Here is a 27,749-nt window from a genome sequence, read left to right as displayed (position 1 = left end):
ACTTTTTTAACCCTGGCATTAATAAAGTGATTGGTATGGAGTCATGCCTCAAAAATATTCATTGAACGGGTGGATAAAAAGTGGATGAATAAATGTTTGAAGATGGGTTTGGCGAATATGTATGATTTTGGTCCATAAGTTGCTAGAAAGCAGCTTCCAGAGGAATAACCCGACCCCAACTCTAGATGTTATAATGAACAGGCTGTATTTCTTGGACAGCACATAGAAATATTTACACCGATTAGACCATAAGGCCAGAATCCACATTCCTTCCAAATATTTCCAAATTATGCATGAATTGATAATAACCTAAGACTGGCTAAGGTCAGAGTAATTGTCACTTAATTGGCTTCAAATATACTAATGATTATGATAATGTTGATACTGAAGAGACTTAATAGGCCTGGAGATAAATGTCTAAGGGAGCAGGGGGTGAATCCGGGGGAGGGGGGGTGGGATAGGGAGGGGATAATTATGGAGGTCATAAGCTTGGAAACCACCAAATGGCAACTCACTATGGTGGTGAAGAAACTTCGCTTTTAGAAGAAATTTTGGAACAAAAGAATGTTCAAAAGGTGGGGCAGGGGGCGGGCAGAAGAAGGAAGAGGAAGTTGTATGCCCCAAAAAAGTCAGGTATGAGGGAAAAGTTTAATTGGGGGAAATTAACTGGACATAGAAAAGCCACTACATAAGGGCTCAGGAGGCCACAAGGAAAACACTTGTAGCTGAGAACTGAGAGGCAGGCCGGGCAAAATGAACTTCACTTCCTAAGTGGGTAACGTGCTGGCTGGAACTGAGAAACAGAACCAGAAATCAGTACAGAGCTAAGCAGAAACACATGCTAAGTGAAACAAGGTAATGCAAATGATCTCATTCTTACATAGTCTACTCCTTCAATTCCCCACATCCCAAATACACCTAAAAAATGCTAATCCAACAGCCCAGGCATCTAAAGCTAGGACTACGCAGCCTATGTAGAAAAGACTTCACAGTTGAAAATGTAATCGTTGAGAATAATAGGGAAGGGATTATGACTTTAGATACACATCATTTTTGGAGAGACAGGTTAACCCAAGGGCAATCACTAAGAAACCCTCCCTTTGGGTTCTGACATCGGGTCCATGATATCCCGACCGCCGTGTAGAAGCAGGGGCTCTTACAATTGGGGCTTTAAGAGTGGAAATCCTAACACTCCTGTCAAAGGTCTCTATAAAGCTTCCTGCTTCCAAAATCATTTCCATGTGCTTCTCTTTTAATGGCATGATTCACAGTCACGTCAATATTAAAAAGCATATAAGCTGAAGTCAGGTAAAAACAAAATGAGGATGTGGATACTCAGCTGAGCTCCACCGCACCTGGCAAGCAGCTTCGAAGGCGCCTGGGCTGTGCTGTCTGCCCGGGGAAGGCTGGGTGGGAGTGGCAGGGCTCTGATAGTTGTTCTCGTGGCCACAAAGCCACACTGGCTCTCAAACAGCACAATCTGCCATTCACTTAAGTCTGGTTTGCCAGGAAGCCCAAGGATGGACTCCCCACCAGTACCATCAGGCTCAGGGAATTTGGCTAGCACCAGGCACCCCAGACTTCTGCCAGCTAATTGGCTTTGGGGAAGCCGCTGACCTACTCTCCACTGAGTGGGTTTTGTGAACCTGGAACCCAGCCTGCCGCTCATCATTGATCAACCTTGGCCAAGCCAGCTGGCTTATTCCTTTGCAGACAGCTTGCCTCAGGGAAGCTGGTTGGTGGCTCGACAACCTACTAAGAGAGAGAGACGCAAAACTCCAGAACAATCTCTCAAGAAATAGCCAGTGCTCGATTTCTTTTGAGGGAGACTTCAAAGTGAACGAAATCATGTCTGATGCCTTGGATAACACAGAGGGAGCAGAATTCTGCGTAGCCTCAACAAGCACGGTAACTAACACGTTAGGAATGGTGCCCAAAGGAAATAAAACCATGGAGCTCTTCATTAAACGGGTCTTATTCAAATATATACCAGAATTCCTTTACATTAAATTTAAGCACAATGTCATGAACAACAGGGTCACGTTGATATATGCGGGGATTGGTGGAAAGGAACAAAAATCTGTTGTCTGGAGGCTGGTGGGGAAAAATTCCACATCCAACAGAGTCCTATATGGCAGGGACCTCCCCTCCCCACTTACCATGCTGTCACTAGACTTCTCGTGTAAGAGCAAATGTTGAAGCAGGTTCTTTCCCCCTTGGGGCAAAATCCATTGGGGATTTTTAATAATCCAAAAGGTATAAAAATTGGTAGCATATTAGATAAATGCTGGCTTCCTATTTCAAATTCACAAATGGAAATGACAAATGAGGACAATCAAATAAATGATTAACTATTAATAGTATTCCCATTAAAGCACGAGGAAGGGAGCTAAGAGAACCGTTCCTTATAATTGCAATCTTTCTGTCCTCTCTCACACTAAGGTGGCGAGCAAGGATAGATGTATTCAGTTCCAATAATTCTCAGTGCTGTGTTTGGTAAGTTCACATGAGAGAATCTCTCCACTTCATTTCTAATGTAATTGTTATTTTCAAAAAACATATAAATATAAAATGGTTCCAGAGAACCAAAGGTCCACAGGAAATACGTGATAGACTAAGACTCACGTGGGTTAGATACAGAGTCATGGACAAATCTTTAAAACATTAGTATTTCAATTTTCCCCATTTATAAAACAGATAAGATTGTAATATCCCAGGGGTCCACTATGGCCACATCCTCAAAACAACTGAGGCAGATGGTATTCAAAGTCAGTGACTCAGATTCACTGCTCTCTACAAAAGCAAAACTTATAAGGAATTTGGTTCTGAACTTCACTTAACTAAAAACTGGAGCCAGAGAGTAAAACTATGTCACGAAACAAAACGTTCCTCTCTGCTCCAATTGGGATTTAAATAAGATGTCACACACTGCTTGACCCCCGAAATCGGGTTCCCAGGAACTGAACAGCTTAAGTGTTACTGATGTTTATTCACACAGTTTATAACTTTATTCCAAAGTTTATGTTGAGATCTCAAGAATCTCATAGTGCGAAGTCACCATGAAAGATCTTCTAGTCTAATCCCCACATGACACTTGAAATTGTTCTCTACATCATCTCTCATAGTGATGGGAAACTTAACTGCCTTTCGACACAGTTCATTCTATTTCCGGACATGAAGTGAAGAACTCAAAGCGATCAAGTGAGCCCTGGTTCGGAAAAAAACTGGTTTATTTAAGTAATCTTTTAAGAGCTCAGTATCTCATAATACCCATAGCTGCTGAAGAATCCCAAGCTAAATATATAGTAGAATATTCCTACTGTATTAAACAAATACAGAACATAAGCAGTAGAGCCAGAACGCCTGCTCTAAAATCCAGACTCCATCATGCATTGTGAGAACTTTGGCAAGTAACATAATCTCTCTAAGCTTTTCTTTCCTCTGTGAAATGGGGAAATACCCACCTCTGGAGGTCACCATAAGGATTAACAAAAAAAAATAAAAATCCAACTAAAGCACATAGTACATAGCCTAATGCACACTGAGCTCTCACGAATAAGTGTTATTACTCCTACCCTCAAAATCTTTGCTATTCATTTTAAGACTATTCAGGCTTTCATACCAACAAAGCATGACAAAAAAAAACCCAAAAAAGTCACCATCTGGCAGTGCAGTACCTGTACACGAAATAAGTCTTCGTGGCACCTTAAGTATATTCCCAACAGCTTAATGTCAAGACAGAGCTCACGAAAACAGTGCTCTTTGCTATTGCTTACATTATACCTTGAGAGTTTTGTTTAATACTCTGCATTAATGAGGGAGCTTCTTAGGATAATATTACAACAGAGAGTGCAAGAAATACCAGTGAGGTCAATGCAGTTCTATTAACTGTCATCTAACAGAGAAATATTTTCCTTGAATACCATTAAAGCTTTCTCCTTTTCTTTGTTCTCCTTTTTGAAGGCAGTAGGAACCCAAATTTCCCTACCAATAATTTGTTTTCAACTTGGTAGCATAATGATATTAGACTTGGGGGAAAAAAAATTCACCTTGGCAATGTCTTCTTCAGAGGTTTTTACAAAAGATATTTTGCTAGGATAAATTGCACTAAGCAGGTTCTTTAAGTAAGCAAAAACAAATCTGTTTGTTAATAAATGGGCTGAGTAGTTTTTGTATTTTTTAAAGAGAATCTACCTGGAAAAATGCTACAGCCTTTAAATGAACATTTTATTAAAATGGAAGATATGAAACAGAAGGGTAATTAGGTAAGTAAGTTGCTCTTTGCTGCTTCTGCTGATAGGGTAAACCCAGAAGACTCTCAGAGTTCCCACTGCCATATATAAATCAAAACACAAGCTGGAGTTGCAGCAAAACAGTTCTGGGATAATTTTTCTTTATAACCTGGGGGCTCAAGACAACTGATTGGAGAGATGTAATGGCAGCTAAATGAATAAATGCATAATCTGTGCTCTGTCTCATATGTATGTATATATGTGTACACACACACACACACACACAATGCCTTCTCCAAACTAAAAAGTAGAAATAGGAAGTATACACTATGGATTATGATAAGATAGCTCAGAATAAATAGGGTCTCTGCACAAAGAATCCTCTACTGCGGAGGGATCCTCTATACTCCTATCATTTTTTCCACTCAAAGATTCCCCAAATATGAGGTAGGTCTTATTAATCGATGAGAGAGAGCAAAAGATGAGGGCCTTCCCTTCTACACAGACTGGCAATGCTCGATGGATTTTAAATGATTTGGCAAGCCAAAAGATTTAAGCAGGGCATAGATGGCATGAGCCTTTTAAGGTACTAGAGAACCAAGAAATGAAAATGAAAGATCATTCTAGATCTTCATACTTTTTCAGGTTAATTTCTTTCCCAGGGACCTATCTAGAAACAGACACTAACTCAGCTTGACCAAAATGAACGGACCTGAATGCATTGTTCTATGCAGTATCTTTTTTTAAAATTAATTAATTAATTAATCTTATTTTTGGCTGCGTTGGGTCTTCGTTGCTGCGTGTGGGATTTCTCTAGTTGCGGTGAGCAGGGGCTTCTCTTGTTGTGGAGCACAGGCTCTAGGCACCTGGGCTTCAGTAGTTGTGGCACATGGGCTCAGTAGTTGTGGCTCACAGGCTCTAGAGCACAGGCTCAGTAGTTGTGGTGCACAGGCTTAGTTGTTCCATGGCATGTGGGACCTTCCCGGACCAGGCCTCAAACCTGTGTCCCCTGCATTGGCAGGCAGATTCTTAACCACTGTGCCACCAGGCAAGTCCCTCTATGCAGTATCTTTAACCTTGCCATTCTCACCTCCACAGCTCCTGATACACAATGCCTTCTCCAACTCACTCTATGCGCAATATTCTAGCTGCTCAGTTATCCTGTAAAGACCTTTCCCGGGCCGATCCCCACCATTATCTGTATCTGCAGTGGCCTCATTAAACTCCAGGTGAAAAGTCTGGTTTCCCCATTCAGAATCCTAAGGAAAAGCCCCTTCCTTAGGAACGCCATTTATGCATGTATCTTAGGCACAAACCCCTTGTTAAGCCCACAAGTTCTGCTGCTTCCTGGGAGTGCCAGCACTGTTTCCCATTTTCTCCACCCTTAAATGAATATTTCGGGCCACTACTGGCCTGCTATACTGAGATGGTGGGCAATCGACCCACAGCTGGAGCAGGAAAGACCCCTTTATGGGCCAAGCCTGCAACATGGCTTGATAGAGCTACAGGAGGAGCCTGAGAATATGACATACCTGACTTTCATCTCACTCCCACTGATATGCAATGGGACCTTGGGTAAGTTACTAAAACTCTCTGAACCTGGAGTTCTTCATCTGAGTAATGAGAATCTGACACCCAGGGTCCCACTATTTTCCTCACAGTGAGTATTAAGGTGATAATAAAACCGTAATATCCTGTGCCTTTCCACACTGAATAACATTTCAAATGCTGATTCCCAACCACTGCTTTGACTTTACCCTGAACAGGAAGACTCACGATTATACCATATCTTGTAAATTGCCAGCCTAGAATCTTCACCCTTCTATTTTTTAGACTTTTAAAAAGTGGAGGAAAATATTGAGCACCTCTGGAATAGAAACTTACTTTAAAGATGTCAAATCAGGTATGAAAGGTAAATACGGTTATCGACAAAACACATAACATAGTTATGTGTTTTGTTTGTTTTAATGACTCATTTTCCCCCAAAGGAAGTATTCAGAAGGCACTTAAAATTATATAAACTCGCTCTTGTCCTTTCCCACTTATGGCAATGTTTTTATTTTAAAAATCTAACAACAAAACTTCAAATATATCTGACCAGGAGGTATGTACCTCCTGCTTTTCTAGAAAGATGCAAAGCATCCAAAGAATTATTCAGTTAAGACAAAATTGACAAAGTAGCACAATTCACTCGCCATGTCTATCGAATCATAGTTCTTATTGTATTTTCAAACTTATGGATACAGTTAGCAGCAGCAGTAATAATTATAAGTATCTTTGTGTCATATATTGGTACTATGTTTCTAGAGACATTATATCATTTTTAACAAAACTTATAGAATTTTAGAATAGAAGAGATGAGAAAGAAAGTAGTCTAACTGCTCTCCGGCACATATGGAAATGAAGGCAGAGTTGAATGGACTTGCTTAAAATCACAATGCAAGGTTGTGGAAAATCAGAATTAAAAGCCAAAACACAATGTTTTGCCAGACACATGGGAGAAGCTCACTTAATATTTATGGAGGTGTGCTAAAACTTATTTCTCTCCTCTGATTTTTTTTCCACGATGGTCTGATATCAATGTCACCTCAGTAAAATTTAATGTACCTATGAGGTTAGTAGAATTCTTATATTTCTTCTTGCACGTTTGAAAAGGTGTGTGATTTGTCCATTTTCTTTGGTAGACAAAGGATTAAGTTCCATATTTATAAATAAATAGGTTGAAGCAAGTGAGTCCTAGAGGTCATATACCTTGCCCCAGGTCCAGGAGGAGACAGAGCCAGGGCTTGAATCTAGCTCCACCTGACCTTAAAGCTTGACCCCTACCGTCTCCAGCAACAATAGCTAACCTTGATCTGGTCCTTGCTCTGGGTCACATGGTATGCTGAGCACCTAACCTGCAGTATCTTATTGGCTATTCACAACAACATTTTATTTGCAAATACTATTATTGCCACTACCATTTTGCAAATGATGAAAGTGATGATTAGAAAGGTTAAGTAACCATCTTTTTAAAGGCGAAGTGAAAAGCACAATTTCTTGGCATGAAATAACTAAACCAGTCCGCCAGGCTGCCTGGATTCATCTGTACTATGGCATGCAGGCTGGCCTGGCTGGGGAATATAATATTGCACACAAATGTGCATCTCTTGCTCTCATGTGCAAGAGTCAAAGAAAAATACTTGAGTTGCCAAGGTGAAACCCATCACGCCAATAAAGAGCAAAAAGCCTTTCTTCAATCTTTTGATCTGTGAATTCTATACATAAATAAAATAATTATTGCTTTCATAAAATATCTGTTTGCCACTGACAGAAAACAGAACCGGTATGTCCTACAATAGCCTTTAAACAACTAAGGAGAAAGATCAAAATAAAAATAAATCTTGACCAGATTTATAGGTGCACGCTGATTAGTTCTTGTTTTTTCCTTCACATAAACAATACCTGAAAACAATGAGAAGGGAATGTTGAGACTAGGTCTCTTGTAACAGATGGGTTTTCTCTGACTTACAGTATGGTATCATGCCGAAAAAATAATGCTGGCCCATCATTCGTGAGGCTTGGCAGAAAGTAGAGCCCAGAAAGAGCGAAGGGGATTTTTCAGGATGCGGAATGGTGCAACCACTTGGATTTGAACAAAGTACCATTTTTTTTAACCGTACTTCTCACAGTTTTATGTTGTTGCATTTTGTTGTTTTCCCCACACAACTGTTTCTTTGCTTCCACTGGTAACAATTTTTTGATTCAAAAATTCTAATATTAAAACCAAACATCGCTCATCTGGATATGATCCTGGTGCTGACTAATGAGAAGCCACGTCTTATAGGAATTTAATAACACACACTGTGATGTAACTGGAGTTGTTTACCCGCTAAGCCACCACTTCCATTTTGTACCTCACATCCTTAGTAGAAATGCCAGTCAGTAAAACCAAGACATTATTTTTAAAAGAGTAAAAGTCTCATCTTTCTATAAACGCCCTTTTTAATGAAAACATCTTCATTTCCCTCAAGCAGCATTTTATCGAAGATGCACATGGCTAGGTGAATAAAAATACCTGTGAAAGGAAAGAAGATTCCCATCAAAGCTGTTGAAATCTGATTTCATTTCAGATTCTGGAACTCATGTTGTTTTCTGTTTAAATAGATTTGGTCTGTCAATTTCCCGACCTGCTGTACCATCAGCCTGTATGGACTGCTGTGGCCGACACGGGGGTTGTAGAGACAAATATTATTACGGACCGGTAATCGAATTGAACAGGTTTACACTGGAATAGATTTACAACATCATGATCTCTGACATACTGCATGGGACTGAAACCCCTCTCCATCCATAAAGATACGTTTAAGACAGTATCATTCTCTCCAGGCTGAGAAGGTAAGCCTTGAGCCAAGGAGATGGCCAAACGTAACTGTGCATTTATATGCAGGGTGTAATGCAATATTTCACTGTATTTTTTTAAGGACACAAGAAAAAGAGTATTCCATATTTACTCATAACTATCATCTCCTTTCTATTTGGGGGAAGGGGCTTAGAGATATTTTTCCACCAAAGTGGGCACGAGGAAGTAAAGGAAAATAAATTATTTTTTGAGTATATCAGCAACAGCAGCAATTCCCTTGAAAACAGTCCCTCTAAAGGCTTGATAACAGCAACTGAAGAGGTGTGAATTATAGATAAGCACCCGTCCTATTTACTTTCACCAACAGTGTTTAATTAAACGCAGTTCACACCTTTTCAGTCACTCTAACCACCCTTCAAGATTGTTCCTGCTTGAAAACACAATGGGGAAAATTATTTAGGGGAAAATATGTTTTCTACTTCCTCCTTAAACCTGGAAGGGCAAATAGGTGAGTACACTGTAGCAGCAAAATCAAACTGATCAAAACAATCCTATTTCCCTGGACATGGAGGCGTATCTCCATGTATTTTAGTTTTTGACAATAAAATCCAAATCTAGGACACACCCATTCAAAGTGTTAATTGATACATTACTTTTATAACATTTTTAAAACATTGATTTGCTTTTGGAAAATAACGATTCCTCAAGTCCAAACTCTAATTAAGCCTTTTCGAATGAGTGTTAAGTTTGGTTTGAGTCTCTACAGCTCAACTAAGTGGCAATATAAAGATAATTAAGACCAAAAATATGATTGTCAATCACTTGTTACACTCTGAAATATGTTTTGTTTGCTACTCTGCTATGGGGTTTAAGGCAATTACTAAGGTAATGTTTCCACCACAAGAAAGTCAGCTATCACCACTGTCCTAACTCAGAGGAAAACTCTTTGTCATATGGGTTGGGCAGTTATCATTGGATTATTATTCATATGTTTTCCTTTGTTAAAATTGTTATCCTTTTAGTATCTTCCACATAAGCTTTCTTCTAGCAAGAGGAACCACGTCTGTCGTTTTCACTGCGGCATCACTGGAGCCTAGGATAGTGCTTGGCACGTGAGAGGAACTTAATAAATATTTAGGAAATGGATTATAAATGCAAAACATGCTCACTGTGGAAAAATCCGAACAGTGCCAAAAGCTATAGAGTAAACAAGAAAAGTACTCCCTACCCTGACTTTTTTTCACTAGTGTTAACACTGGTACCAATCTTTATCCTTCCTTCTGTTTCTCCATGCATATACCATCCTAATGTGTGTGTATTAATATAAATTATTACAGTACAAATTTGTATAATTTTTTTATTTAATATAAATGCAATATAAGCATATTTTATATAAAATATATTTATATGTAAATTGAATCATCCTACTAGGCAATTTGTTTTCTTTTTTTAATTATTGAATTAAAGTTGATTTACAATGTTGTGTTAGTTTCAGGTGTACAGCAAAGTGATTCAGTTGTATATATATATATACATATATATGTATATATATATGTATATATATATATATATACACACACATATATATATATCTTTTTTAGATTCTTTTCTATTATAGGCTATTACAAGATATTGAATATAGTTCCCTGTGCTATAGAGTAGGTCCTTGTTGTTTATCTATTTTATATATAGTAGTGTGTATCTGTTAATCTCAAACTCCTAATTTATCCCTCCCCCCTCAATTTCCCCTTTGGTAACCACAGGTTAGTTTTCTGTGTCTGTGAGTCTGTTTCTGTTTTGTAAATAAGTTCATTTGTGTCATTTTATTAGATTCCACACATAAGTGATATATCATATGATTTTTGTCTTTCTCTCTCTGACTTACTTCACTTAGTATGATAATCTCTAGGTCCATCCATGTTGCTGCAGGCAATCTGTTTTCTATTTTATTTTTATACTTGGCAAAATATCTTGGTCCTCTTTCCATAAGGCTTTAATGATAAAGTTACACGCTTGTTTACAATTATTTTTCAACTTGAGGATGAGAAGACTTTGGGAGAATCTTCTTAGTTCCTAGTCAGTGGAGGAGTTAATTCTTAGTGGACAAGAGAAAAATAGCATGAATTCCACGTACCCAAATATAATCTGATTCATTCATCTTCCTATGACATTGTTCACAGTTAAAATCTTGGAATAAGAACAAGCCAGGGGCTTCCCTGGTGGCGCAGTGGTTGAGAATCTGCCTGCTACTGCAGGGGACACGGGTTCGAGCCCTGGTCTGGGAAGATCCCACATGCCACGGAGCAGCTGGGCCCGTGAGCCACAGCTACTGAGCCTGCGCGTCTGGAGCCTGTGCCCCACAACGGGAGGGGCCGCGATAGTGAAAGGCCCGCGCACCGCGATGAAGAGCGGTCCCCGCACCGCGATGAAGAGTGGCCCCCACTTGCCGTAACCAGAGAAAACCCTCGCACGAACCGAAGACCCAACACAGCCAAAAATAAATAAATAAATAAATAAAGTAGCTATAAAATTTAAAAAAAAAAAAAAAAAAAAAAGAACAAGCCAGGAAAAATTATGAGATCTGGTGATGCCATACCTAATTGAAGCTCTGGTTCATTCATGAGGAATAAATACTTGGATCTACTTGGATTCAGAAGTTAAAAAAGAGGTGATCTCGGGACTACCCTGGTGGTGCAGTGGTTAGGAATCCGCCTGCCAGTTCAGGAAACATGGGTTCCAGCCCTGGTCCGGGAAGATCCCACATGCCGTGGAGCAACTAAGCCCGTGCGCCACAACTACTGAAGCCCATGTGCCTAGGGCCTGTGCTCCACAACAAGAGAAGCCACCACAATGAGAGGCCCGCGCACCACGGCGAGGAGTGGCCCCGGCTCCCCGCGACTAGAGAAAACCCACGCACAGCAATGAAGACCCAATGCAGCCAAAAATAAATAAATAAATAAATTTACTAAAAAAAAAAAAAAAAGCCTATAAAAAAATAGGTGATCTCCAGTAACAACAAATTATACAAACTCATAAGGCTGACCCCAGGAACAAGGTACAGTCTATGACTCAACAGAAACAGTACATTTAAATATTTAATTTACCTCATATTCTTTCAAACTTCAATGACCATATTTCCATTTTGTTACTGTATAAAATTATCATATTTATTTTAAACTCTGGCAAATTTTCTGAAGAGAAGGAAACAGTAAAACCTAAATGCAGTATATAAAATGCACATCTACAAAGCACATACATATACAGAAATATATTAAAAACAAACCAAAAACTAAACCTAGGCCTCCCACAGAGAAGAACAATTTTTCTCCATCTCCAAGCTAAAATGTTAGTTTCACTAGACATACTGAAATATACAAAGATTTCAGGAACTTTGATTTGGGTGGGAGACTTGAGTGAATTCTAGAATCTATTTGGGTTCAGTTCCTGGCTCTGCCCTCATCTGCTGTGTGAACTTAGGCAACTCGTTTAGCACGGAATACATGCTCATTGTTATTATTTTGTGTCTGTTGTTGTTATCCCCAACTGAAAGCAACAATTTTAATACCATTGTTACAAACTCTTTATAATAGAATTTAAGTCCCAAAGAAAAGACTAGAAAAGAATAAAGAGTGCTTTAAACCTAAGATGAATTTTTAAAAAAGAAAGAAAACGGTACCCATATGAAGTGATGGATGTGTTAATTACCTTGATTGTGGCAATTATTTCACAATATATATTAATGAAATACAGGTCATCTACCTTAAAAATACGCAATTTTTATTTGTCAGTTATACCTCAGTAAAGATGGGGTGATCTCTCTGTAGACCTAGTAGTGTAAAGAAAGCAAAAAGACAATGACAGTAGCCTCTTGGCTACCCTTCATCCTTTGCCTTCTGCAAATTGTAAAGATGAAAAGAACCCGAACTGCCAAGCATACCTGGTGGGTTTAGCTACACATCAGATGTGTCCTACCTTGTCCCTTCCTGTTGATGTCAAGCAGTTAGCCACGAGAGATCAGCAAGTCCGGGTATAAAGGAGGAGTATTCTGCTATCAGATTCAGGATACTTACTGTGACCCCAGAGTTGCCTGGTTTCTCTAATATTTTTGTAATTCCCTGTGCATCCCACACCCCCAGCCTAAAGTACAGGAGCACTAGCACACAGCCTTACCTTCTTTGAGCATGCCCACTTTTAAACACTTCATGAAGCGGCAAGCCTGGCAGGATTTACGTCTGCGCTTTGTGATTTCACATTCATTCGTGGCAGGGCAGCTATATTCTATATTACCTAAAACACAGAGTTTAAGAAAAGAAGCTGTTAGATTTGCAAGACCCAGGCAACCCTAGCATCCCCAAGGCAACACCAACTCTGCTACTCCTGCCGTCCTCCCTCAAAAAAAAGTCAACGGCAGTCATGAGGATGTCACAAATATGAAGCCAGATGCTCGCTATAACCGCTGAAGATGCATCAAATAATGAGAAGATATATGGTGAAGCTCTTCAAAAGATTAAGCTTAAAATCAGCCTTTAAAATTATGCTTCATCCACTCATACAAAGTAGCGGTCTTCCAGAATTTGAGGATCCGAAAGAAATTTCCCAGCGGATTATTTCCATAAAAACACCAACATCAAAACCGTATTACAGTACCATCCATCCTGGACTTCTTTTGGTTACTAATGCCCTGATGCATCAGACTTTTTGTCTCTCTGACACTGAACAGTACAAATCTCAATGTGAAAAATGGTCAGCAGGCTAATTTGGGACTGCGCAGTAAGCTCCTTGAGGGCAGGGACTGAAGTTACATGGTTCTCGCTTCATCACTTACCAGAGCCTTACAATACAATTTTACTCTTGGAAAATGTTTACTGATGATGATGATCACCATCATCACCACCATCATCACCATCACCACCGTCATCATCACCATCACCACCATCATCACTATCTTCATTACAACCATCATCATCACCATCTTCATTACAACCATCATGACCACCATCATCACCATCATCATCATCATGTTTATTCAATTACTTGCATAATGAATTCCAAACACTCAAGCTGCATGGAAGTGCTATAAATCAAAATAAACTGCTATGAAATTATATTTTTAATATTACAGTCTACATCATTTACGTTAGTAACAACACATTTGAAGTGATAAGGATGTCGCCAGAAGATCCAAACTTTAACTTGCAATTTTTCAATTAGTGCCAAAGACTATGTGTGGGAAGTGCTCTGGGGCTGCCTACAGCTTTGTAGAGAAGCTGCCTTTAAAATAAAGCCTCTCTCCCCTATCAGCTCTGTCACATAGTGCTTGAAGGTCTTTCGTTACTTCCTAACCCCTTCCCCTTGTGATTAAGTGCATTAGTATCTTAATGAAAATGCATTCTGTTTATTGCCCTCTTGGGAAGGGGGAGGTCATCACACCAAATGCATAAATTGTCATCAGAGACGGTCCGAGCATAATTGCAATTTTGCTGCTCCATGTTTGCAATACCCAGGGTCCATCCAAGTCCCCTGAAACATGCACAGATTCTAGTAATTAGCATAGAGTCTGCCTGGGACCACAGCATTGATGAAATATTTCAGAGTTAATCACACTTTGTAAACACTGATTTATATTGACTACCTTTCTCCAGACTGATGTCTCCTCATTAAATATCACATTAGTGGATTGCAGGATTGTACAAAGACTCAACTACTCAGCAACTGCTAATTCAACAGGAAGTAATACCTAACCACTCTTAACTACGGAGAACTGGTTAAGTATGCATGGCTTCAAAAAAAAAAAAAAAAGCCTGTGCATTATAACTTAAGATAATCCTATCAAAATTGACTAAATTAGCATTCTAATTCAGGGTATTTATAATAATAAAAGCACCTACTTTTTAACATAATAGGTGAAATATTAAGAGTAATATTAATTGCATCAACAGAAGCACACACCATCACCTTCCTCAGAGATATTATTGTGTTACTGTATTATTACACTCACAGAAAACCAAGGATAAGTCAAAGGAACCAAACTGGCTGGGTCACGGCTGAGAATAAAAGGATTTAGAATCTGAACTTTAGATGAATGATTTTTCACTGCGATTTTCACTGAAAATTTATTTTGCATCAAGAGAGTGTTGCTAGTCATTTTCTAGGGGTTAATTAGTATTCGACTACCAGATCCTTCCACTCTACATGGCTCTCCTTATACTTATGTAAAAAGAAACCCAAGCCTCTGCTTTCTCAGGAAGAGTGGAACAATAACTAGTTAGAAAGAGAAAAAAAAAAATGTTTTCCGAACAGCATTACTTCCCTTTTTTTGTTCCTCAAAAGTCAATACGAAGTCATCATTTGTTCACTTTCTAGTATCAAGGCATGAGCACAAGTTCCCCTGCCCCATCCCTTTTAACCCAGTGCTGGAAACTTCTACTGGGATGACCCAGCATCACACACACACAAAATAATCACCTTCCTTTTCAAACCAGTTCCTCTTCTTCTTTGAACATTATATCCTCATCCTTCGCAACAAGGCCCTTCTGACAGGCCCCTAAATGAGGCCTGTGTGAGCTCACACCTGAACTATGGTAGTTATCGCCTAACTGGGCATTTTGCCTCCGTCCCGTCCCCCTCTAATCCACACTGCATACCACGATCATATTCCTCTTCCTATGACGGCTTTGATCATGTCGTTAAATCAACTTTTAAAAAAATCAATAGATTCCTATGGCCTCTGGAATAAACATAAAATATTCACCTAGCCCACAAAATCCCTGCCCCATGTGACTCTCATCCACTTTTCCAGCAACATTACAATGATTACCTTATATGAACTTCCTGATGCACCAATTTGATTTATTCAGTTTTTGCTGTGTCCTTCAGACGTCCCTCTGAGGATGATCTATCTTTGCCCCTCTTTTCTTCTTAAAATTACTTCCAAGGCTCAACGTTCAACTCAAATTCCATTCAAATCTTTCATGAAAACTTCTCAAACCACCCTAGCAGAAAATGATTTCTTGGTTCTCATATCTTTTCGGGTACTCTCATCATATACAGACGTGCCAGATTCTTTTATACCTTTTCACGTGCATATTATCCATGAGATGGTCAGATCCTGGAGGCAAGGATTATTGCTTATGCGGAATAGAAATCCTCCACCCAAAAGTAGTATATAAGTAAAATAATACATTTTAAATTACGTGATATTTTTTGGTGTCTCAAGGTCATTTTTCTGAACATCAATTATGATGCTGTCACATAGTACTGTCCACAAGGTCAGGCGAGCTAGATGGCCCATTAGGAAGCAAAATGAAGAACACAAGGAAAACCATTCCACAAATCAAATTAGAAAGAAAAAAAAGTAGAAGAAAATCTAGTTAATTTTTCAAAACCTTACAAAAATACCTTTGACAAAAATGGAAATCCATGGCAAAACCAGGAGAGCTTATCAAGGAGAAAATAGAAAAATACAAAGGTTTCTGGCGAGTTAAGTGTGAAAAGAGAAAAAAAACCAAAACAAAACTGTAAGAAGTTTTAAAGGAAATAAAAGTACATCTTGATATAAATAAGAATAAAAGTAATATAAAATATGAAAATACAGATGGGTGGCACTAAAAGAGCTATTTAATGTTTATCTTATCATAACACTTACTATCATTTACAAAATGGGTGCCCTAAGAATTGGAGCCATGTTGCAGAAAACACTCAGGAGTGATTCAATTATAGCAGCTGAATCTATAGACGCCCCTTCTCTGAATGACTGTCTAAAGATTTTTATATTTCTTCAGAAACAGAAGGGAAATTGTCAAATTGCCATATGAGAGTTTTAGATCACATATAAAGAAGGATTCCAGTTTCCTTTCTAACCACTACATTCTATAATTCTTCAATGACAAAGAGATACGTAAAGGCAGAAGAATTTTTAATAGTGACTTAGGATGAGTTCTTGAGGGCAGAGTTCTGTCTCATTTATAGCTGAATCCTCAACGCTTATCAATAAGCCTACCATTTTGTACACGTGCAGGGCTGGGAAAGAAAGAGCAAGTCCCTGCCTCTTAAGGAATCTACAGTTTTACAGAGGAGACAAGACATGTCAACAAATCACAATACAACTGAGTGTGCAGTGCAACGGTTCTGGATTCAAGTCAGCACCAGACACCCGTGTACACGGATGCATCCCCACAGCTGCTGAGAGTGTGCTTTGGAAAGTCAGTGAATTCTTCACACAGGAGCAAATGATTGAACTGTGCTGTAAAAAATGAATAAATGACTACATTGGGGTAAAGGAATCTTCCCCAAGCTATAGAAAAAAACACCACATTCTTATAAAAATTTCGCTGTGAATGGAAAGAAAATACACTGGTCCTGAGTATTTTCATAAATGATAGAGTTTCAGCTAAGCATATAGACATGGTTTACGATGAATCTGACATCCTTCTGCCAAATGTTCTGTTTCAATAAATTTGTCTTGACATATATGGAAGATAACCTTGATTTCACTAAGTAACACTGGTTTATACCTTGAAAAACAAATCAACATCATTCTAAAGAACTTCTTGGCTGGAGGAAAACCTCTCTAATTTCCAAGCCCTCCCACTGAGTTCCTTAGTTCATTGTTGTTGGCTGTGATCACCCACCCAACAGTCTTTGATTCATGTCAGAGTCTACAAAGATTCTGCCCTTGAAAAACCTTCCCTGGTGCTTTTTCTATTCAATGAAGAGAGCATTTTATCCTAAAAATATGCTGCCCCAAGCACCTAGGCAACACTGTTACATCTATTTTGATAATGGCTCTAAGACACGCTCCCAATAGACCCTATGATCTCGATGGGGCACTTGTTTTCCTTCGATTCACCAAGAGGAAACAAGGCAAAAATATTTCCAGTAGCAACTGCCAGCTTCTGGAATGTTAACACTGGACAGTCATTCAGGGGAATGCAGAAGTTATTGTTCACAGCCTAGAATTCTCATTTCAGACACGGAGTTTTCTTGGATTATAGCTCGCTATTTTCTGGGCCACGTTTGTTATAAGGCACCAGGGACTGAATTGGGCAGCCGTGGATGACACGACTGGAATTTTCCCAGTTTTGTCAATAGCTGGGGAAATAAGCTCAGCTTCAGAGGGAACCAGATCCACGTGGAAGCTCTGGGTTTTTTAACCAGGCTGACAATCATGATAGAGCAAGTTATAATATCTCTTGGCGTCTTTTCAGAAGGTCCTGGGCTCTGATGACTGACTGCAGAGTCTTCTGTACAATCAGTTTGAGGGCAATATAATCCTCTCACTTACTGCTTAATAGAATCTTGCAGCTAGCTGGTGGATAGACTAACAGGGTGTATGTAAAACTTCAGCCTGGAGCGCCAGTGGATAATTTGTATATTCCTTTCAGTCACTTAATGGACTTTTACAGTTTAGCAGTGAAAGGGCTGAATGATGTAAATTAGCACGGCATCTCAAAATAAAAATATATGTCAAATCTTTACTTCTGACTCACATCTCTTGCACATAGTAATGAAGCATTGGGCTTTATGTAGTTCCCAAGAGCTGTCCTCTTTTTCATACATACAGACATCATAATTTTAAAGCCAATTTGAAAGCATCTGTCTATTTCCCCCAATTGTTTTAATTTTATTAACAGAACCAAATGGCTTGGGATGACCCAAGGGCACTCCAAGTGGGGTTTATCCAATTGTTTTCCAACATGAAGTGATTTAAAAATAATGGGATTCGCCTCAGTACACAATTACAGAGCATTAAAAACATGAAGGCAGTAATCTGTAGTATTTTTGTTTTAAGTGTCCAAAAGCAGGAAAAAGAAAGAAGGAAAACCCTCTCTTTACTGTATGGTAGTAAAGGTTTTTCCATACAGTGATACAACTTCCCTTTCTTTCCTTTTCTTCTCTTTTTTGTGTTTAAAGCTCCTTTGTTTCTAGCTCCTTTCTCCTCATTCTACCTGAAATAGAAAATAACAGTATCTATAGCCGGGATTATATAATGTGAGATAATAACTCATTACATACCTGTGGCAAAAAAAGTCATAATTCTATCAATGCATATTTAAGTAAAGGATGCTATTTTATTTTCAAAGAACGCACCCAAAGTTAGACTTCAAAATAAGTTACTTAGGGACGCTATATCTCTTCCCAGAAGAATGCTCTGAATACTTTTTGAAACTTCTTTCAAACTGCCACTAGAGTTATTTCAAAGCTATAAAGCAGAGAGGGGAAGGAATCAAATGACACTTTGCTCATACTCACCCAAAATATCTGACTGGCCAAATACAAGACACGATGCCGAACGACGGTTGTCTATTACGAAATGTTAAATCTCCCCTCAAAGGTCCAAGAACTGCCATCACTGAAGATATTTCAAGAATCTGCCTCAAGTTCTCAACGAAGATGCCCCAGACTATGACAAGGAATGGCAGCCCCAGGCAACCGAGGGGACCCCACCCACCTGCGAGCTCTAAGACGTGGCAGATGGAGGAGGTGGGGGAAGAGGGCCACGTCCGGTTAACAGGCACACCGGGCTCTCAGCAGAGCAATTTCCTACACAGGGTTATGCCAGAGCCTCACATTCTTTGCCTTTTGGCTGCCCCTCTAACCCTCTAGAAAATGAGGTGGGAGACAGGCGGGTCTAGAAAAGGTCACTTGATATTTGGTTCTTTAAGGTTCTACTGGATTAAATTCTGATCATCACAAAAGCAATTTACAAGAGCCCTAAAAGTATGTGGGCACAAATGACTGCCTTTTCACAGTGAAGATCAGGCCTTGCTCCCAAATGCGAGTGGATGATGCTTTGCCTTTAAGGGAAAAAGATCAGGAAAAAACCCACAAGCAGGCAGGTTTATTTATTTTTTATTCTTTTTTATTTTTTGGCCGTACCACACAGCTTGTGGGATCTTAGTTCCCTGACCAGGGATTGAACCCTGGCCCCCCAGCAGTGAAGGCTCAGAGTCCTAACCACTGGACCGCCAGGGAATTCTCCAAGCAGGCAGGTTTATAAATCCTAGTGACTGGAGACTAAACCACAGACTCTGGTTTCATCCTCCAGCCATCTGTGTTGGGAGGGCCATTGAGCCTACAGTGGGTACCAGCATTGACTGCCTCCATGCAAATACATGTATCTAATCACAAGATTACATTTCCCCATTGTATTCAGTGAACAATGATTTAGCAGGAAAACAATGCTGTACAATGGGGAGGAATTATTTAGTCTTAATTTTTTTCCAATTTAAACAAGACATACCCTGCCTCAGTTTCCCCCAAACTTGTAAACATGGCCACTCCTTTATTGCTTTAATTGCACAACTGTTAACACTGAGCACGGTGCATGTTCATCTCAAAGAGAAGTTGGGGAAAAGTTCTTGTGTGCCCATGTATATCCATCCTTAGCATACGGCCTTGCATATGGGTCAGGAAAACGTCTGAGGATGAATAAGTGAGGGAAGAAGGAGAAAGGAAGCGGCAGATCTCAGTTCAAATTCCAGCTCTGCACTTTCTTAGCTGTCAGAACTCAAACCGGTCACTTCACCTTCATACTCCCAGTTTGCTTACGTACAAAAGAGGAATCATCACTCCTGCTTTATAACATTGTAAGCATGACGTGGAATATAGGTATTAAAATCATATACAGTTTTGTTCTCCCTTCTGAGAAGAAAGGGAAGAAACACTGTAAGATTTTCATCGACGATGAAACATTATGAAATACTCTGACTCAAAGACCTAAGCGTGGAGTTTGGGAATAGTATAAAAACAGTCTTCTGCAGATTTATGCAAGAGTGTGAGAATGAATATGCCATTCACACAGAGAACTGGAGAGAGGATTTTGTCTTGCCAACAACTCTCGTGTACACAGCTATATTTTACAGATACCAGGAGGAGAGGAAGAAGTGTAATAACTCAAGTCATTTTTTAAAGCACCAAATTGTCTACGAAGTGAATTTCCAAGACATCAACCACCTCTCCTCATGAACATTTCCTGTCACTTCCCTGGAGCTTGTTAAACTGCCCATCACTGGGTGTAATCTGATTATAATTGAGGGCAAAGCATTTGCAAAGCTCTTCAAAATCTCACCCCAGCCTTATCTCTTGCCGCAGTTCCAGGTCAATCCCTACCCCTATCCCAAGTCCACCCCCTTGTCTGACACCCACGCTGAATTACTTCCAGTTTCTAGAAAGCAGCATTGTCTTTCCTGCTGGTCCTAGATGTGCTTCTTTTATCATTTCTTCAATGAAGCTCTCCCAGGGCCCACAAGACTGGGGTCCAGGGGTCTGTATGGGTATAACTAGTTCATCTCGCACTTACCTTCAAGCGAACTTTTCTCCTAGCCTTTAAGGCACTTTATTACATGTGTCTAGTGAATTGCCCACCTCTTGTCCCAACTGTACAACTGTCCATTCCTTGAGGACGGGGACTTACTCCCCTGGAGTCCCCAGCAGAACGTTTCATTACCCGTCCACTTGATTTTTACTGATCCTATTTCTCATTCCTTCATTTTAATGTTTAGCTCCAAAGTACGCATAAAAATAAACTAGGTACAGTCAATTAGACAGAGCATAACTGATAGCAGCCCACCAATAATATACCATTTGTCATAAAGCAACACAGATTTTTAGGCTATTAGACTTAGAACAAATCCCAAATTCCAGTAGGTTCAGGCTCCTGGTTTTATGTAGACCTGAAAGAGGTGGATGGGTACTGACTTATCTATGATCACTCAACCCTCTTTACAAGGATAAGTGCTAGTTAATTGCAGAAAAGAGACTAAAACTCAAATTCCTGACAACCAGCCCAATGTTCTTTCAATGCACCTGTTAAAACTTACATACCAACACCTCTAATAAACACTAAGAGTGTGGAGCACTCTTCTATGTGCTCTACATCTATGAACCCCCATTTTGCAGATGAGAGAATTAAGGCACAGAGAGAAGAGGTAACATGCCCAGAATTACACAGCTTACAAGCGCCAGAGCTAGGATTGAAACCCAGGCACTCTGGATCCAAGTCTCTCCTCTTAACTAAGATGCAATGTCGCCTGACTCTAATCTCCAAAAGAAATTAATTGAGTGCTGTAACTGAGTGTTGTTTAGAACAAAAATGAAAAATGAAATCGTTATCTCCTGAGAGGGTGCTTTGTGTAGCTGTTGTTGTTGCTACTGTTGCTGGTTGCAAAGGAAATTTTGATGCCTGGGAATGTGGTAGGATAGGGTGGATCTTGGCATTGTCATTTGCTGTTGTCAGACTTGTGGTGCAAGACCAGCTGTGGGAGAGGATAGGGTTGCTCTTGGAGAAGGGAATTCCTCAACACCTCAAAAAGAAATCCCTCAACTTGTCTCTGTACCACTATGGTTTGTGACCAGTTTAAGTCCACAGAAACCAAACAAACCGTGTCACCAAAGCAACAGGTGTCAGGTTGTACACATGTATTTTATAGATCCCCAAACACAGCTATTGTTCATGATCGGAAAAAACTCAGAATCCAGAATCGGCAGGGTGTGCTTTGAAATGCATTTAAAAGGGAATAACAGTATACAATCAAAAATGCTTACTGATGAAAATGATGGAGAATACAAATCTCTCTCATCAAGGTATGCAGAAATTTAACGTTTTTAGCTTTGACAATGACATCTTCTTGGAAAGGGCTACTGCTCTTTTGCAGTGTAGAAAACATCCCCTATGTGATGTGTGCAGACACTTCATCTTTGCCTTTAAGCTCCTATGGTATAGGGATCGTGTCACGGTCTTCATAAAAGAGCTCAAAAACGACCACTGCCACCTGAAAGGTGTTATATCTGAGCTAACCGTAACTCCCCAAATTTGCTGTGCTCAGGATCCAACTCCAATTCTTATGTGTTCTTTCTCTACTTAGAAATTTTAAACAGCCTTGATATGAGTCTGCCTGTGTCTCTTTAAACATACAATTAAAAAAAAAAAGCTCTGTTAACATAATACTCTTGGTGAAAGGAAGAAATGCTAATTAAGTCTAATGCATCCACTCCATTTGGAATAGAAAGAGTTTCAATGTGCGCATTTTGCAGTGGCAATTACCGAATGGTACAGTAAGTCCGTATGACAAGTGTGGAGGCATTAGGATCCTACCCTATGTGACAAAAACAAATGACTCAAAGAGGAATTTGACTTCATGCCAATCTTGAGATTTTCCTTCTACCTTAAACAAGTCAAAACAAGCATACCCTTTCCTAATACTGCCCCTAAGTGCTTTGTTCTTGAATGCTACCAGTGTGCCCAGAACTCCTAAGAGACATTGGTATTAGATTCTTCCTTCCGGATCAAGTTCACGTATTCAACAAGTGTCTACCTATGTCCTCCAAAGCTGGTATGGATTTGGGGAAATCCTGCTTGACACAAGTGATGGTAATTGATCTATATTTAAACTGTAGAATGTGATATAACTGTGATTACAAGATGCTAGAGTCAAATGGGTTCAAGTCCCAGTTCTATCATTTTCTGTCTGAGTTGGGGCAAACTTTTAAACCTGGAGTTACTTTCTTTGTAAATGAAGTGGTCATGGGACCTAGCAGTTGATACCTCATGGGGTTGCTGTGTGAAGCAAGTGAGATCGTGTATTGAAGGTACTGAGCAGAGTGCCTCATACAGAGTGAGCCTTGATTATCAACCATCATCACAACAGGGTAATGATACTCAGGAGAGGGATGCAGAAGAAGAGCCAAGAGGGACTTGCGAAGGGCCCGGTGCTGGGCCTCAGCCCAGAAATGAGGAAATGCTGGGCAGAGAATTCCTCCTGGCCGGCACTAGGAAGCCAAAAGGCTAGGAGCGTAGTAGGTCTGTTAAATCAATAGGCACCATTAGGAGAAGCATAAGCCAACGTTCAAAAAGGAGTAATGACTAGTCACCCCAAGAGTCAGGGGACGCCAACAAGGCTGCCAGCTGGATTTAGAGTAAAACAGAGAAGCTCAGAGGAGAACCAGTAAAGCTCGGACCGTGTAGCGTGTGTGCCTGAAGATTCTCCTCTCGGAAAGAAAACCTGGGCACCTAAACTGTCTGCTCTGACAGGGTGGTCAGCAAAGGACCTGACGTCTCCTCAGGGAGGAAAAGTACAGAGGGAAACTTAGCAGGGGAGAGTGGGGGGCTTCTTCCTGTTGGATGATGATCCAGGGGAGGCAGGGTCAGGATTCCTCTTCCTGGAAACACTTAATTCTTACCCCTTTATAAAACAGCAGGGGTCCACAAGCTTTTTCTTAAAGGCCCAGATAGCCAAGAGTTCAGCTTTGCAGGTCCTTCAGTGTCTGGTACAACTCCTGTAGAAGCAGGAGAGAAGCCACAGACAACGCAAGAATCGGTGCGGCTGTGTTCCAATAGAACTTTCTTTAGCAAAGTGGATTTGGCCCCCAGGGCCTTGGTTTACTGATCTTGGGTCTAAAACATGTGGACAAAAGGCTGCAATGATAAGAAATACTTTACAATCTCTTATCCATCATTTCCTCTTTTTTTTTTTTTTTTTTCTCACAACCCTGTAAAGTAGCTTCTTATAAGTTAGGTTCAGATATTAAAAAAGAAATCTCAGTAAACTGAGACGAACAGGTGGCAGGATGAGTTGGAGGGCTTTTGCTTGAAATATTTGTAAAATTTGAAATTGTTATCCACGTAAAACATAGTCTGAGGACTCTGGGGACAGCGAGGGTGTTCCAGAAGCAAGGAAGCAGTGCAGACGCTTTGGAAGCGAGGGAAAAAAAATACAGGCGCAGTCAAGGACAAAATCTTGGGCTAGATTCGTTCCTTTGAAGATTCTTGTACTTGCCTCTGATCTTCCTCAAATGGAAACTATGTTAATAGTATGCGCTGAAAGAAAATGGGTATCAGAATGCAGATGTAGGGTATGCTTTCAGATTCACGCTAAAGCATTCAGATCTCAAGCTCTAAATTTTAAATTAATCCAGATTTTCTTGTACTAAATTCTCTTGTTTTCTTTCTAGGATGACTCAGTGATGCCCTTCTAAAAAAAAAAAAAACATATAAAAATATGGCTGTTTCTTTAAACTTTTTCAAACCAAAATAAAACAAGAGTTAATTCCAAAGAATATAATTTTTTCCTATAAACATCCAGATGCATTCATATAATCACTTAAAAGAAAAAAAAACTCCTTCTGACTAGTATTCATCATAAGAAAAAAAAAAATTGATTCTGAGCTGCCTTCTATTGTGGTCACAACGTTTAGTAAGTGGACAGGAGAAGAAATAAGCCTCTTCCCTCCTGAAATCAAGAACGAAAGAGTCTGGGAAGTGTTATCAGCGGTGAGTGTACACTTTTAGGATCAACCTAAGACCAGCAACTAAAAATCTAGTAGCAAAATGAGTGTCAGCAGATAAAATCCAAGGGAACTGAGACAGAAAACTGATATGGTGGTACTGAAGGGCTGAACTCTCAAACTTTATATTTAGGGGATTTCAGAAAATGAATGATAAAAAATTAGATATTTTTAAGACTTACTTCTGCTGCCTCCTTTTTACAAACCTTTAATATCATCTAATCATCACTGAAAATATTAATTCTCCTTTTTTATTATATTTTAACAACTTAATGGAAAAATTTGCCCATGAACTAAAATCTCTTAAGAAAAATTCAGTCCAAAATTATTCAATGCTTGAAAAGCTTTTAAAATATACAAGGCAGGGTAATGAGGGGGTTAAGAGAAGAGGCTCTGGGTTCAGACTGAGACCCAACTGTGTCTGGGCAATTTCTTCTCTGTGCCTCTCTGTGAACTTTATAGAAGTTCCACATCTATAAATAATATAGTAATATTATAATGGTAGTATCTGCTTTAACGCAATGGTGGAAGAATTAAATAAGATAATTAATGTAAAGCACTTAGAATAATGTGTGGCACATTTTAAAAACAAATATATTCATTATTATTATGACAAATTAACAAATTCTTCATCTATTACTGGTATAAAGGCATGGTATTCAATTCAAGAGGATGAAACCAACTATTTACATTGTCCACCTATGTAATTACTTATGGATAAGCATTGGCAGGTGAAAGATTAGAACTTCAAATTTGAGAAACATCCAGAACGCCTCAAAAATATTTAAACATTCACATCATACTCATTATTAGAATGGCCATTATTAAAAAAAAAAAAAAAAGAAAGAAAATAAGCATTGGAGAGGATACAGAGAAATTAGAACCCTCATTCACTGTTGGTGGGGGTGCAAAATGGTGCAGCCTCTATAGAAAAAAATATGGAAGGTCCTCAAAAAATTAAAAATAGAACTGCCATATGATCCAGTAATCCCACCTCTGGGTATTTTATCCAAAAAATTGAAAGCAGGATCTCGAAGAGATATTTGTACACCCATGCTTATTGCAGCATTAGTCACAATAACCAAGAGGCAGAAACAACCTAATGTCCATTGATGAATGAATGGAAAAAGGAAATGTGATGTATACATCTATACATATAATGGAATATTATTCAGCTGTGAAAAAAAAGGAAATCCTGACATATACTACAACATAGATGAACTGAGGACAGTATGCTAAGTGAAACAGGCCAGTCACAAAGACATAAATACTACATGATTCTGTTTATAGGGGGTTCTAAAGTAGTTAAACTCATAGAAACAGAAAGTAGAATGGTGATTACCAGGGGTTGGAGGAAGGGGAAGATGGCGAGTTGTTATTTAATTGGTATAGAGTTTCATTTCTGCAAGATGAGATAATGTTGAAGATCTGTTGTACAATAATATGCATATAGTTAGCACTAAGGTATTGTACCCTTAAAAATGGTTACGATGGAAAATTTTAACTTATATATTATGTTATGTGCATTTTATGTTATGCTTTTTACCACAATAAAAAATAAAATGAATTGGACTTCCCTGGTGGTCCAGTGGTTAAGACTCCACGCTTCCAATGCTGGGGACGTGGAGGTTCGATCCCTGTTCGGGGAACTAAGATCCCACGTGCCGCATGGTGCGGCCAAAAAAAAAAAAAAAAAAGAAAAAGATGTGAAAAAATAAAATAAATAAAAAATATGCTGGAACATCATTTCTTTTACATATAAACTTATATTAACTTTTCGTATAAACCAGAATACTTTACCAGCATCCATTACCTAATTTTGCTTTCAGGTAAAACTTCTGAAATGGTGTAATAAGAGAACTCCAATGACCAGGCCTGTTGAATCCCAACAACTTAAAGCAACTTCAAAAGAAACTTAATTAATGCCCTGTGTATACTTTATCACTTCTATGATGTTATCTAAATTTATCAAGTAATTATCAGAAAAATGAATCATTGCCTTGGGCTTTACCAGTAAAGAAAAAAAAATTCTGACCCATGCCACTGAACGCCACCCTGCCATTCCTCACAACCTGTCTCACAGCTTCCAAAACCTGAATTCTAACAAGTAACAAATCCTCAGGATTCAAATCATATTGAGACATATACTCCTGCAACTGATTACCCAAAAAAGTGACCCACATTCGCACCAATAGGAACTTCAGACAGCAGAACTCTCATCACTCAATTTTTTTGTTTTCTTTCCTACCTTTAGGGTGAACATTTTAGTGTATCCTAACTGGATTCAGCCAGAACCAATTCTGAATTTAGGGGAAGAAGGATTTTATCATGTAATTACTTTAACATATGTTAAAGCATGCACTTTGAAAAATATGAAGTACAATGTATCTTTCCTAGTATTTGCGCTCAAGCATTTAATATGACGCTCTGTAGACGGTAGCCATTCTAACAAGGTAATTTATTGGTTATTCTCTGAACGAAACAGCATTATTTGTCAGGGCTTGGTTCTGAGTGAGGGAGAACCAAGAGGAAAGAATGAAAGCTATTAGAATGTTAAGAGAGGTACTGATACCTTTTCTTGGGAGTTCATCTTGTTATCAAAGGACAGCCTCCAGCCTCTTCATCAAAACAGTCATCAGATAACACTAGGGTGACCTGGGTGCAAGTCCAGCTGTCTGTAGGCAAAGTATCAGCCACACCCTACTACCTAAGAAGTCCCATCACAGATGCAAAAATCCACCTAGCTAACAGACGAGAAAGTAAATGGTTTTTTTAAAGAATTAATTGGAACTGATCCGTGAAGTCCTTCCGACCTGAGCATGTGAACAACACAAACTTTCTTCTCACCAGTGATTTGCTGGAAGAACTGGTGTGGAGTGCTGGGAGAGGTT

At 39.3% G+C, this 27,749-nt stretch overlaps 1 protein-coding gene across 9 annotated transcripts in view; it reads right to left on the bottom strand.

Moving 5' to 3' along the window:
- The window catches only part of LOC102999060 (cyclin-Y-like protein 1), a 785,789-nt gene that overhangs the window by 620,856 nt on the left and 137,184 nt on the right, over window positions 1-27,749 (bottom strand). For 5 of the 9 annotated variants that reach the window (XM_057541111.1, XM_057541117.1, XM_057541104.1 and 2 more), the window contains one exon: window positions 12,745-12,861. The exons of the other annotated variants lie outside the window; for them this stretch is intronic. In XM_057541111.1, the coding sequence (XP_057397094.1) occupies window positions 12,745-12,861 (117 nt within the window). The remainder of the gene's footprint in view (window positions 1-12,744; window positions 12,862-27,749) is intronic. 9 annotated transcript variants of the gene reach the window in all.

Source organism: Balaenoptera acutorostrata, chromosome 1, assembly GCF_949987535.1.
Source record: "Balaenoptera acutorostrata chromosome 1, mBalAcu1.1, whole genome shotgun sequence".
Lineage (NCBI taxonomy): Eukaryota > Metazoa > Chordata > Mammalia > Artiodactyla > Balaenopteridae > Balaenoptera > Balaenoptera acutorostrata.
Note: the sequence above shows the minus strand (reverse complement) of the source record. Positions and strands in the feature narration are given on the sequence as shown.